Source organism: Thalassophryne amazonica, chromosome 15, assembly GCF_902500255.1.
Source record: "Thalassophryne amazonica chromosome 15, fThaAma1.1, whole genome shotgun sequence".
Taxonomy (NCBI): Eukaryota; Metazoa; Chordata; class Actinopteri; order Batrachoidiformes; family Batrachoididae; genus Thalassophryne; species Thalassophryne amazonica.
In genome coordinates, this window is record NC_047117.1 from 91,943,302 (window position 1) to 91,956,214 (window position 12,913).

At 45.7% G+C, this 12,913-nt stretch overlaps 1 protein-coding gene across 1 annotated transcript in view; it reads right to left on the bottom strand.

Moving 5' to 3' along the window:
* Positions 1-12,913, bottom strand: part of abcc6a (ATP-binding cassette, sub-family C (CFTR/MRP), member 6a) — a 46,567-nt gene continuing 33,654 nt past the window's right edge. The window contains exons 12-31 of the mRNA XM_034187870.1: positions 11,317-11,520; positions 11,087-11,233; positions 10,927-11,014; positions 10,338-10,407; positions 10,130-10,256; positions 8,763-8,939; positions 7,745-7,912; positions 6,793-6,976; positions 6,592-6,676; positions 6,379-6,496; positions 6,073-6,280; positions 4,843-5,153; positions 4,403-4,602; positions 4,097-4,223; positions 3,516-3,617; positions 3,280-3,426; positions 3,046-3,204; positions 2,782-2,948; positions 2,148-2,342; positions 1-1,264 (exon numbers count right to left, since the gene is read on the bottom strand). Of these exons, the coding sequence (XP_034043761.1) occupies positions 1,156-1,264; positions 2,148-2,342; positions 2,782-2,948; positions 3,046-3,204; positions 3,280-3,426; positions 3,516-3,617; positions 4,097-4,223; positions 4,403-4,602; positions 4,843-5,153; positions 6,073-6,280; positions 6,379-6,496; positions 6,592-6,676; positions 6,793-6,976; positions 7,745-7,912; positions 8,763-8,939; positions 10,130-10,256; positions 10,338-10,407; positions 10,927-11,014; positions 11,087-11,233; positions 11,317-11,520 (3,093 nt within the window). The 3' untranslated portion in view covers positions 1-1,155. The remainder of the gene's footprint in view (positions 1,265-2,147; positions 2,343-2,781; positions 2,949-3,045; positions 3,205-3,279; positions 3,427-3,515; positions 3,618-4,096; positions 4,224-4,402; positions 4,603-4,842; positions 5,154-6,072; positions 6,281-6,378; positions 6,497-6,591; positions 6,677-6,792; positions 6,977-7,744; positions 7,913-8,762; positions 8,940-10,129; positions 10,257-10,337; positions 10,408-10,926; positions 11,015-11,086; positions 11,234-11,316; positions 11,521-12,913) is intronic.

A 12,913-nucleotide genomic window follows, 5' to 3' on the forward strand; every position in this document is an offset into this window, starting at 1 on the left:
ATCAATTTAAATCAGTTTTTATTGTCCAGCATGATGTACAGAACAGACATCAACAGTAAAGTCAGTGAAAATGAACAAGCTTATTATAAAAAGTATAAATACAATCCTCAGAGGTTTAAGGACACTTAATACATTTTCTCATAGGACATAAATAAATTCTCAGCCTTCTCATAGAATATATATTGTCTAAACCAGTAAGACAAAAATAGGAAATGCTTCTTCTCTTTGAAAAGTTCATGGAGTTCTTTGAACTGAGAGCAAAGTTCCACATGGACGTTATTTACAGCCCGTCATGTCAGCACCAAAACAACAATCCGGAGCTCTCTGGGTGTTTTTTGTGTGCACGGCCTGAGACGTGTGGTGACAAAGTCTCACTCAGATTTATCACCACTGTTTTCAAGACACATTCTCCTCATTCATGGTGGTTTGCACGACAGGCGTCAGGTTAAAAACGACCACAAAGGTCTGAAGGGATGCTTCTGGTGTGTTTACGCTGACAGAAATAAACAATGTCTTGGCTCATGTCAATGTTTTCCTCTTTCTTTTTTCCCCCTGACATATAAAAAGTCCAAATCGGCTCCCGCAGGCTCAGATTCTGATGGCTGTGAAAACCTCAACGCTGCCGGCGTGGACGGGCAGCTCCAAGGTTAGTGTGTCAGAATATTTTCTCTTCCAGTTTCAGGAAAAAACCAAGACAATGTTCAACCAATTCATAAAAATGACTATTTTTTGTATCCAAAGTAAACATCAACATTTAAGCCTGAGAAAACATCGAACAAACAAACATCATGTGCTTTATTAACTCTTAAAACTACAAAAATACTTTTGCTGCCATTCAACAAGATGATCACTCAAGTTTGTGCTCCTCTTTCAGTCCAGACCTCAGCTTCAACCCTTCATGGAACAAACTGGCTCCACTTCGTTATTTCTTGCAGACTCTCAAAAATCCCCTGTAGCTTCTTTATTTCATTTATTATTTTAATGCAAAATGTCTTTTTCTGTGTTTAAAACCTGCACATGGGTTGTAAGGAGGAAATGCCCTGATGGAGAGGAGTTTGAAGCTGCCACGCAAAAGCTCTGGAATGGCTGATTTGTTCGGAAGAGTCTCGCTCCATTAAGGTGCCTTGTCTTTACACCGGGGTTCCAGGGGCCGGGCTAGACCAGCCCGGATTCCCGGCACATTCGGTAGAACTGTCCTCTCTGAGCGATGAGGTTGGCTGGAGAGTCCATTTCTGAGATGTGACCTCGGTCCATAACAATCACCCTGTGAAACAACAAAACAAAAAAAGGTTTAATCTGGTGATTAGCATGCGGTTAAAGGAAACGTGTGACCTTTTCCAACCTAGGCCCTACTTTTAGATGTTTCAAGGGACATCTTTTTGCTCGGGACAAAAATCAATTTAATCTGCACATTATAGAGCACAAATACTGCTGCAGTAAGCAGACGCTAACTGGCTAAATAACATCACTGAACTCAGTACACCAATTGTTGTAATCAGTAAACAAGTGAAACCATCATTACAAAGCGCTTGATCTGCAAGACCCAGTTGCTCCTCAGCAGTCGATTTGTAATGAACACCAGAAACAGAGGAGGACAGTGAGGCTAAGGTAAGCAGAGAACTGGACTTCAGTCAGATAATTCACGGTGAAGCATTTTTATTGCAGCAGCAGAATATAGTTTGAGTTTGGCATCTAAGCTGTGACCTCATCAAGCCCTGCAGATGCTTGCTTGTGATATTAGGGAGTGATGATTATATATACCATGCACCTTTCCCCAGTTGGAGCTGGTGTAGTGGGACTGACCATCAGCAGGGGCAGCATTTGCAGGCTGTGGGGAGGTGGGAAATTTGCATCTTATACACCCAAAATTGTTTAGTGCAGGGGTGGCCAAGTTCGGTCCTCGAGAGCCACCTTCCTGACACTCTTAGTTGTCTCCCTGCTCCAACACACCTGAATCCAATGAAAGACTCGTTAGCAGACTTTTAATGAGCCTTTCATTGGATTCAGGTGTGTTGGAGCAGGGAGACAACTAAGAGTGTCAGGAAGGTGGCTCTCGAGGACCGAACTTGGCCACCCCTGGTTTAGTGGATTATGTAGACTGTAGAAAGTGTGTGGTAATTATGTGGCACAGGTGCTCTGGGACCTACCTGGTGTAGTCCAGGATGGTGTTGAGACGGTGAGCGATAGTCAGGACTGTGCAGTCCTCAAACTGTGTGCGGATTGTTGACTGGATGAGTGTGTCTGTCTCCAAGTCCACAGCAGCTGTAGCCTCATCCAGAACCAGGATCTTGGTTTTCCTTAGTAAGGCTCTGGCCAGGCACACAAGCTGGCGCTGCCCCAGACTGCAAGTTCCAGAAGAAAGATGAAGATCATGGATTAGACATTTATTGAGTGTTGAAGATGTTTGCGATGAACCAGACTAGGTCTCAAGAGGTGTTGGCAGGTTTTGAATCAGCCCAACTTGGACCGTTCAGAAGTCTGTAAAGCGGAAATTTTATGCATTTTAACTCTAAATTAAGGTTCATTTCATGCATGTTTTAATAAACATCTCATATAGTTTTCATGCTATGTTTAGTAGTTTAATTGTTTTTAAAAACATTTAATGTAGTCGATCAGTTAAATAGCTTTTCGTGGTACTGACAGAAGTATTTCTACTGTTAAATGATAAGGAACAGCCGGGGCCATAATCTTACAGTTTGTGGACCTCATCCGGCCCGCAGGCTTCCAGTTTGACATCACTAAATATAATATTGATGTCTATGTCACTGCATCATTTTGTACCTGAGGTTTTCTCCGCCCTCTGAACATTCATGGTTGAGCTTGTCTGGCAGATTGGAGACAAAGTTCTTGAGATGCGCAAGCTCCAAAGAACTCCACACCTCCTCATCTGTGTATGTATCAAAGGGGTCAAGGTTCATCCGGAGGGAGCCTGAGAAGAGCACAGGGTCCTGGTAGAGAGGACAGTTTGGCATTAGTCTGATTATGTGTTTGATTTTGAGAAAGCTCCTGATGTGGGAAAGGCCAGACCTCACTGTCTGTTCATACCTGAGGAATGATGGTAACCCGTGACCGGAGGTCATGGAGCCCAATGTCAGCAATGTTGACTCCATCTATGAGGATCTTTCCCTTTGCTGCTTCTAAAACCCTGAAGATCCCAAGGGCGAGCGTGGACTTCCCAGCTCCGGTCCGACCCACAATTCCAACCTAGAAAATATTTGTTTCAAATGTTAACCACCAGCAAAAAACACGCCAACAGTTGTTTTTAGATCTTGCACTCACCTTCTCCTTTTCATGAATACGTAAGGTAATGCCTTTCAGAGCCAGTTCCAGACCTTTGCGGTACTGCAGTCCGTAGTCCTGGAACTCGATGGTGCCTCTCTGGGGCCAGGCCAGAGGCAGCGAGCTGCCCTCCACGGTCCAGCTGGCCTGTGTGAGCATGCCAGGATTTACTTAGTGATGGATTTTAGCGCGTTGTAGTGAAACTCACCGTGTGTCTGTGCAGTGGAGATGCTGACCTCTTTGGGCGTGTCCACGTACTCATTGACCCTCTCCACGGAAACAATGTTGTTTTCTACGTCCGTCCACGATCTCACGATCCAGCTCAAGATCGCAGTCACCTGCAACATCCAACGCAAAGCCGAGTCAAAATAAATAATCCAGCTGGACACACACACAAACATATATAAAACATGAAATAATGAAGAAAACATTTTTTAAAGTCATGCACAGCAGGCTTCTGACAAAGAGATGAATCAAGTGACTGATGTTTAGAAATCCAGCAGGCTGCTTCAGGCAGCAGATACATTTCAAAGAAATGGCAATTAAAATGCTGTTATTGAGACTGCAGTTGAAGATTTTGCTGAAGAGCAGAGGGACGGGGCGGAGTCATGCAGCAACGGTCGCTGAGTCCAGGACTTGAACATGATGACGCTGCAGCAGAGGTGGGCCGCCACCAAAAGTACCGTCATCATTTTCATGTCTGAACAGTTGACTCCGCAGCACTGGTTTCTGTGTGTGTGTGTGTGTGTGTGTGTGTGTGTGTGTGTGTGTGTGTGTGTGTGTGTGTGTGTGTGTGTGTGTGTGCAGAGTCTGTTACCTGGAGTGAGTGTGACACAGCCAAACCCACGATGCCTGGACTCAGTGTGTTTTTTCCCATTACAGAGAGAATGGCTGCAGCTAAGACGACGCCGTTGCCCACAAACTCCAGATTGACCGCCAGCCACCTGTGGATGGATCAAGGATTTATCAGGTGAAATCCAACATTTCATCCCACTGCCTGGATTTACGAAAAGCCAGAAAGTGTTTTGCCAGACGATGCAAATAAACCATCCTTTAAAAAACAGTAATCTGAGAAAATGTTGATATGAATGAAATTAAAGTCTATAATAACATATCATCTCACCGGGTGGCCACAAATCTGGGGAAGTAGGAGGTCTGGTTGAAATCTACCCTCTCATTGGCCTGCAGAATGAACCTGGACTGCTCGCCAAAGGCCCGGATGACGCTGGCGCCCTGCACGGTCTCATTGAAGTGAGTGTAGATGGGCGAGCGGCTTACAGCTTCCAGCCTCCGCAGCTGACAGGATGTGGCGACATAAAAGCTCTGCAGCCCACAGTGGAAAAGTAAAACATCAGCTTTAATGAAACAAGGAGCAATGACAGGGAGAGCTCAGGGTTTTCCCATGATTCATAGTGAATGTGCGTAACATCTCTGTCAGCAGGCAGAACAGAAAGTCAGCATGGTTGATTTTGGATTTCAGGACTTTTACTTCCAATAACACCCAGAAATGATGTGCTCAGAGAAAACAAACAGGTGAAAGTCATCCGTGGTGAGAAACTGTACCTGGACAAACGCGTAGAGAAAAGCCAGAGGGAGGATGATCACGGCTGCAAAAGGTGTGGCCATCAGCACGATGATGCAGACCTCCATGAGTTTAAAGACGTAACTCAGCATCATCTTCAAGCCGTCAGGCACCATGCAATCAATGGCGTCAATCTCTTTGGCAAAGCGGTTGAGTAGGTTGCCACTGGGCGTGCTCTCGAAGAATGACATCGGAGAATGCAGCACATTGTTCAGCAGGTCCATATGCAGGTGGCGAGAGGCTATGATGCCACAAATCGAGATGGCTACAGTCGTACCAAAGATAGCGATACCTGAAGAGAAAAGTAAAGACGTTTGAGCAAATAAAGCTCCTCAAACTGCAAAATAATGAGTTGGATTTGTAGAGACACTTTTCAAGACACCCAAAGCACTTTACAATTATTACATTATTAATTCACTCACACACTGGTGGTGGTGAGCTACAACCATAACCACAGCTGCCCTGGGGCAAACTGACACTCTGCCCCTACGGCCCCTCCGACCACCACCTCATTCATACATAGGCAAGGTGGGTTAAGAGTCTTGCCCAAGGACACAATGGCAATATACAGATTTTTGACTGGTTGGGAGGCGGATTCAAACCGCCGACCCTTCGGTCATAAGACAACTCGCTGTACCAAATGAGCTATTGCCGCCTCAAAAGATATCTAGAAGATGAGTTGAAAGCAGCTGGACTTCAAGATGTTTCTCCAGACAACCAAACGGCTTCTTCAGTAGACCATCAACATAAGTTCATGGACAAAGTCGTCACTGATAGTCAAAAAGAGTCATCTGGGTGAACAGCTGAAGATGATATTACTGTTTCCAAGTAGAGTCATTAAGGTCATTTTGTCCACAAGTGGCTCTTTAGCTGCTGTCTGCTTGATGACTGTCTGAAGATGCCTTGATTTCCTTGGTGAGGGAACAGCGCTCCTGCTGAATACTCCCAACTCAGTTGAGAGAAGTCTCTCAATTGAGCTAGTCTTCCTGTCTCTGTCCATCCAGTGCTTTCTTTCCACACTAAGATAATTAAGGCCACATCCACCCAGGAAACCACAGCCAGCTAATCCCTTGGGCATGAGGTGACCTTACCAAGTCACCAGTATGCAGACCTCTTGTCATCCACTACTGCTCAACTGAATGACCCTGTTTGGTGATCGATAGAGGGACAACCACTTTGAAGACCTATGACTTGAATTACTATTTTCTTACCTTGTGCAAAACCCAGGGCACCAAAGACACTTAGTTTGAGGTCCGTATCAATCTGGGTCCCATTAATAATGGGGTCATCAGCCCACATGCTGAGCCAGTAGTTGTATGCCAGTGAGGCACCTTGCTGGAAGGCATACAGGAAGACTATAGGGATGATGAGGGCCAAGCCGATCGTCTTAAAGTACTTCTTGTACATGTCCAACCTCACCTGTCACATAAAGGAAGTTAAACATGTGAATATGTTTTTATTTTTTAACAAAAAGAGACGCGTGCTTGAAGCCTGACAAAATGACTGTTTTAATTTACCCTTCCAGTGCAAGCCTTGTCAGCCTGCGTTAGCTTGCCCAAGTCCGCAGGTACCTGTTCTTGGTTCATTTCAGACACGGGCTCCATACTCTGCAGGTTGGTGTTGGTGCTGTCAGCTCTGGGGAACATTCAGAAGCCAGAAGTCAGTTTGTAAGAGGATACTTGGAATGTCAAGCTTCCTAAGTATCTGTATCATAGACTGTCTTCACATACCCAATGAGCTGCTCCTGGGACAGGTCTCTGGAACATGGCATGAAGTCAACCATGCTGAGTCGAGCATTGGACCTCCTGGAACCAGCTATTAAAGAAATATTTATATATTTTTTTTTTTACAAAAGATGTCCTGTATACCTTTGTACTCATCAGTACTATAAGAACTACATTTTGCTCTGGATGTTGGAAATGACCCTTCACCTCTCTGTATGGCGCTTTCTTTGCGTTCTGTGCTGGCAAACGTGTGGATGAAATCTGCAAAAGCCCCGTGGCGGCTAAGGAGCTCCTGGTAGGAGCCGCTTTCTGTGATTTCTCCATCCACCAGGACGAGGATGAGTTCAGCTTGTGGCAGGAAGCTCATCCCATGCGTCACCAGGATACGGGTCTGGACAGATAATCCAAAGAAGTCAGGAAAATAAGAAGCAAGAATAATCTGATGCAAACCTGAGGCTTTGTTCAGATCAGTAATGGTTTATAATAGAACCTGACTGATATACCGGTCAACTCATTATGAGCCTTTCACGAACATATTAGTGTCTGCGTTATTTATGCTGATATGAAAACTTTTAGTTTATTGAATAAACAATGCAGAAAACACTTCAGCTGTTGAAATGGTGTCCTTACATAGTTTGTCCAACAGCATTGTTTTAATGCTGTCAAGCAGGGCCGGGGCCCCCATCACCCTTTGATCATATTAGCTTCAAGAGACAGAGGCAAAGCGACCAGCTGCCAATCATTTTCAATCAGATTTGGCATTTTACTGCAACAAGAGACAAGTGGCTGCTATCCTATCATGTAGGCGGGGCCAAAATACATGAGAAGTCTATTTTACGCAAATGCTGAGAGATGTGACATGCTCAATGCCAATTCCAGTGGAGGCAGCGTGATGTACATTGGTTGGTTATTGATTTGTAGTTATTCATAATAAAGTTCATGTTTACACTGTAAAACATCAAGCAACATCAAAGCAAACACCAACAATCAATCATTTTAAGGTATATATAACAGTATCATAAATGTTTTACTTCCCAATATTGGCCCCCTAAAAATCCATATTGGTCAGACTCTAGTTTATAATTTGATCAGAATAACAAAAGTCCTGTAAAACTATAGTTAGTTCCATAGCAACAGGTTAATTGGCACCATGTCTTACCTTGTCTCTTAGGACTCCTTTTGGACCGATGACTTTGTCAAAGATATGCTGACCCACGTGAGCATCGACAGCCGACAGCGGATCATCGAGTAAGTACACGTCAGCTTTTCTGTAGACAGCCCGAGCCAGGCTCACCCTCTGCTTCTGCCCACCAGACAGGTTCAGTCCCTGCAGGGACGATAAAGATCCAACAGGTTCACAACCAGCTCAGAGGTTGGAAAGAAACGAAAGCAAAAACATTTGGAGATATTTTACATAACTTTCTCTTTCGACTCTCATGAACAGTGCACGTAAGACACACAACTTTCCCATAGAACTTTTTGAATTGGTCTACAGGTTTTGGTATGAGGAATAACTGATTAGATTTGGGGGATATTCTAGATCTGGATGCTGATTCTCTCATCCTAACATTTAGATATAGTCCCATGATGCGTGTTCAGTTTCTTCACTAGGAGGCACTGTTGCACAGCTAATACCAGTTTGAGAGGGGAAGAGCTGAGATGAGGGTTCAATAGCAGGCAGGATTGTGCTTTTCATCATAGGAAGAAGGTTACCAGCAGGGGTGGTGGCAAGTGGTTAATGCGCTTGGTTTCAGTTCATAAGGTTCCGGGTTCAAATCCCACCCCTGCCACATTTCTCCATGTAATGTGGAGTTGCGTCAGGAAGGGCATCCGGCGTAAAACTTGTGCCAATTCAACATGCAGATCCACCTTGGATTTGCTGTGGCGACCCCAAGTGCAAACAAGGGAGCAGCCGAAGGGACTTACTTTACTTACTATCATAGGAAGAATGTTCTGGGTTTGAATCCAACCAGGCTGGCTGAGGCAGCAATAACACATGCAGTCTCTCATGTGATCATGTCTGTTTGCAGACTAAAAACTCAACAATTCTTGCTTTATGACATCACAAATAGGAATAGGAAATCAGTCTCCTGATTGGCCCCCTGTGTTGAGGAAGGTGGTGGAAGTTTGCACTGTGAATGTACAGTCTGAGATGATAAATGTAATGATTTTCTGACCTTCTCTCCAATTTCTGTTGCATCCCCAGCAGGTAAGATGTCCAGGTCTGGTAGCAGAGCACAGGACTCCAGCACACGGTGGTACCACGTCTTCAGGTTTTCACGTCCAAATATGATGTTGTCTTGGACTGTAGCGTTCTGAATCCAGGCCTGCTGAGGTACATATGCCACAGAACCCTGTGAAAACACAGCAAAGGTCAGGTCAGATCTGATCTGGGAGCACATGCCACTGGAACCGTGTTGGAGCTTGGATGCCAAGGCAGGTAAAATGCAGCAGAAAGTAACCATTCATTTTACACAAAGTCATTCCATTGGTACCCAAGGATCCGCCAAAGAGACCTGGTTTTAAAGGCATCAATTTCAGTTCAATTTATTTCCATTTATATAGCGCCAAATCACAACAAAGCTGCCTCAAGGCGCTTCATACAAGTAAGGTCTAACTTTACTAACCCCCAGAGCAAACACACAGGTGACAGTGGTAAGAAAAAACTCCCTCTGATGATTTGAGGAAGAAACCTCAAGCAGACCAGACTCAGACATCTCGTCATTACTTTAGGTCACAGGTTAGTGTTCATGTCTTACAACCATGAAGTGCGACAGGAAGCACCAGGACCCTAAATTATAAAAAACAAGGTTGAGACCCTGAAATCCTTTGGACAAAGAAAGAGGAATTTTTACCAGATATGAGGAAAATCGCATTTATGATTAAAAGTCAATGAAAATCTATGTGTAGGTGAAACAATGACACAAGGAATCATATGGGCCCTTTTGGGGCGGGGTGGGGTGGGGGGGTGGGGTTGGTCCCTTTATAAGGATTTGAGGACAATGAGATTTTTTTTTTTGTCTGAGTTCAAAACAATCTTAATGCCAAATTAGAGAAAAGGTTATGGAACCGTTTTTCTGCAATAAATTGAACAGTGTGAAAATTGCATTTTGTTCCCTTTTGGGGACTCCTGGGGTGGAGGTGGGGGGTGAGGGCTGCAGAGACTCAATCAGAAAGTCCAACTTACCAAGACCAGACAGGTTTTTAGAGATTCATCAGATGGTGCACTGAGCGTGAATCTTGATGTCATTAGTCTGATGGCCCTTTGTCCAAAATGGTTAAAAAGAAAGTTATGTGTTTTTTATTAAATGTAGAAATACTGACAGAAGCTGCAGGAAGTGGATTTGAAATTTCAGCTTCATAGTTCTGGTTTGTCTCGTCAAATTGTTTCAGCACCTTGTTTGTTATGGGTGGAGACACGCCCACTTCAGAGGGTTTATAGCAAACCAGCTGATTAGAGAATGATGGAGTCATTTGGAGGAGTCATTAAGGTCTTTAAGGCATAACAAGAACTTCACCAACAAAGTTAACATCAGGTTGTTACCTTCACAGTCACACTGCCGCTCCTCTTCTCTGTTTCCCCGAGCATGGCGGACAGCAAAGATGACTTCCCACTCCCCACGTGTCCTACCACAGCGACGAGGGAACCCCGTTGCACCCGAACATTGATCCTGACATGGAAGAAGTGAACCATCCTTCAAGCCTTGACTTTACCCGAGATAGTTCTTCTTTACATTTTAGATCTTTCCTACCTTTTAAGACACGGCGGGCCCTCTGAAGACCAGCTGAAGGTGCCATTTTCTATCTCCACATCTTCCCCATCTGAGCAAAGAAAAACATGAACACACGCTGAAGACGGCACATGGAGTTTTTTCCCAAAGGGAGCAATAAACAAGCTGTCAGAACAAAAATCCCCCCTAAAGCCGCTCGTCAGACTGCTGGGCGTAATTACAAGTGAATTTCCTTAATCAGACAAATTACAGACTTGTTACCATTTCACGAGCTGTCTCAGGACGTGTCGACAGATCACAGACAGACGAGTGCATGTTTTATGAATCGTGTGTCTGAATTCTTGCTGTGATTTATGTTTAACCGATAAATGGAAGGACCCAATAATTATCCCGTCTCGGGACCCAGTAAATGGCAGTGCACATGATCCATACAAGGCAGCGGTGCTCCACACACACAAACATCTAAACCCAGTGGCCTCCTTCTACTGATCATGACAGCCTATGATGTCTGCACGGAAACTGAATTACGGAAGTCGTTGAACAGTTAGTTCAGATATCTAATGGATCGATACGTTCACATTAATGGATTATTAATGGGTGGAGTTCCTACCAGCATTCAGTGGTGCCTTTGAGACATTGTCCACCTTCAGTTCCTCAGAGCACAGGTACTTTCCCAGACGTCTCAGTGAAACCACAGCCTGAAACACAGCCACACTGTTAACCATCTGACCCACGTATCTTCTCAATGTTCTTCATCTGCAAGCAATTACCTGCATACTCGTGCTTATTGCAAATGGAAGCTGACTCAGGGGGGTCTTCAGGATGTTGATCAGTGCCATAGAGACAAAAACCTTCTGGGCATCCAGGACGTTCTTCTCATTAAGCATGACGTAGACTCCAAACATGGCAAAGGCAATCTGGTGCAAGAAAGAAGCTAAATGTTACCGTCCCTATGCACAAGTCAACGCATCCAAGAGCTCCTTCGTGTCTGTGAACTCACCAGGAAAGACGAGGAGTTGAAGGATGCAATGGAGATGGAATAAAGGATCTGTGACTTCTTCAGGGCCTTCAGTTCCTTTTCTCTGTAGCCCAAAACCTGCTCGAGGAAGGCCTTCTCCCAGGCATAAAACTTCAAGATCTTTATCCCATTCAGGATCTCGTTCATCAGTTTGATGCGACCATCCATGAACTTCATTTGAACCTCCTGTTGACCAAGTTAACACATTTACAGGTCAGTCAAAACCAGCAGAGCAAGAACTTGCTTTTTTCTTAACTTGTGGCAGCTGTAGTTTTAAGACCTTGTAGAATAATTAGTCTCAACCAGAGGAAGACAAACTGAAACAGTGACTTTTTACTTGGCAAAGTCAACGAAAACATGCTCCAAAAACACTTTTTTGTTTTTTTAAATGCAAATTTTCCCATTCAGTTGAACTGGAAAGTATCTCCAAACTTTTGATGGGTTGTGTATTTTTCAACCACCAAGAAGCTGAGATGGATCATCTAAAGCATATATTGATCAGTAAAATATCTATAGCACTGGTCCGCTCCCCCTCTAGCTGCCACCTTATCGTGGTGGGGGAGTTTGCGTACCCAGATGATCCTAGGAGCTATGTTGTCGGAGGCTTTGTGCTCCCTGTAGGGTCTCCCAAGGCAAACAGGTCCTAGGTGACGGGTCAGACTAAGGGCAGTTCAGAACCTCCATGACCAATAAAAAATCAAGGACCAAGACGTCGCCCGGTATGGCGGAGCCGGGGCCCCACCCTGGAGCCAGGCCTGGGGTTGGGGCTTGCGCGCGAGCGCCTGGTGGTCGGGCCTTAGCCCATGGGGCCCGGCCGGGCTCATCCCGAAAGAGCGACGTGGGCCCGCCCTCCTGTGGGTTCACCACCTGCAGAGGGGGCCATGGGGGTCAGGTGCAGAGAGGATTGGGTGGCGATCAAGGGCGGGTGGCCTGGCGGCCCGGTCCATGCTCACAGCCCCTGGCTGTTGGGACATGGAATGTCACCTCGCTAGGGGGGAAGGAGCCTGAGCTTGTGCGGGAGGTTGAGAGATACCGACTAGAGATAGTCGGGTTCATCTCCACGCACAGCTTGGGCTCTGGTACCCAATTCCTGGAGAGGGGCTGCGCGCTTCATTTTCTGGCATTGCCCACGGGGAGAGATGGAGAGCTGGGGTCGCATTGCTTATTGCTCCCCAGCTCAGTCGCCATGTGTTGGAGTTCACTCCTGTGAACGAGAGGGTCGCGTCCCTATGCCTTCGGGTCGGGGGCAGGTCTGTCACCGTTGTCTCGGCCTACGGGCCAAGCAGCAGTGCAGAGTACCTGACCTTCCTGGAATCCCTGGGAGGGGTACTAGATAGCGCTCCGACTGGGGACTCCATTGTTCTCCTGGGGGATTTCAATGCCCACGTGGGCGGCGACAGTGAGACCTGGAGGGGGGTGATCGGGAGGCACAGCCTCCCCGATGTGAACCCGAGTGGTGTTCAGTTGTTGGACTTCTGTGCTAGTCACAGTTTGTCCATCACGAACACCATGTTCGAGCACAAGGGTGTCCATAAGTGCACGTGGCACCAGAACACCCTGAGCTGCAGGTCGATGATCG